Raw genomic sequence first — 697 nt, 5'->3', positions numbered from 1 at the left:
TTATTTTAGAGACTAATGATTTGTTGCTCACACCTCAGCTCAATGTTGATCTATCGCTTACTACCATGTCTTTTGCCTGCAGGCTATTTATCATGCAAGTTCCCCAGCTATTAGAACTTGTCGAAGAATGAGATGATTGTCGATCCACGCTTTTCAAGAGTAGGAAAGAAGGCCATTGCCGTAATGCCCTTTTAGTCTGTATGCAGTCAGCACTTATTTTCTCGCAGCTTCAGTGATGTCTATTAGGTTGTCTTTCGTTCTAAAGAATTTGCCACATGTGTGGCACTTATTATTTAGAAAGAATTTTATAGAAAATTTGAAGGATTTTAATTCGTAGTATTATCACTTTTGTAAGTTGGTTACTCGATTACTCCCTCTATGAAGAAAGTGATATAAACGCTCTTATATTTCTTTACGAGGAGTACAAAATTGCATTTACGGATTTTTTTTTGGGTAGCTTTCTGCTTGTGGACATTGAGATTGTTAAGTGTGTAAGAGGGACACAGGGACTGTGGGTTTTGCTGCGGCTAGGACCACCCTCCACCAGCGCAGGTGTCCTTGTAGCATTCAGACTTCACTTTCACACAAGTTAGGGAGAGGGCAAAACAGTATATATCGCTCTATGCGACTGGCGGTTGCTAATTGCTATACACCGCTCACTGCGCGCAAATGATCCAACGCCTGCAGCGAAACCCGA

At 41.3% G+C, this 697-nt stretch overlaps 1 protein-coding gene across 1 annotated transcript in view; it reads left to right on the top strand.

Annotated features, from left to right (window-relative positions):
• LOC123167339 (probable glucan endo-1,3-beta-glucosidase A6) overlaps positions 1-411 on the top strand; it is a 3,106-nt gene extending 2,695 nt beyond the window's left edge. Inside the window, exon 3 of the mRNA XM_044585183.1 lies at positions 83-411. Within this exon, the coding sequence (XP_044441118.1) occupies positions 83-114 (32 nt within the window). The 3' untranslated portion in view covers positions 115-411. The remainder of the gene's footprint in view (positions 1-82) is intronic.
• Positions 412-697: the final 286 nt, after the last annotated feature.

This window comes from Triticum aestivum, chromosome 7D (genome assembly GCF_018294505.1).
Source record: "Triticum aestivum cultivar Chinese Spring chromosome 7D, IWGSC CS RefSeq v2.1, whole genome shotgun sequence".
In the NCBI taxonomy this organism is placed as follows: domain Eukaryota; kingdom Viridiplantae; phylum Streptophyta; class Magnoliopsida; order Poales; family Poaceae; genus Triticum; species Triticum aestivum.
This window is presented reverse-complemented; position numbering and strand designations above follow the sequence as displayed.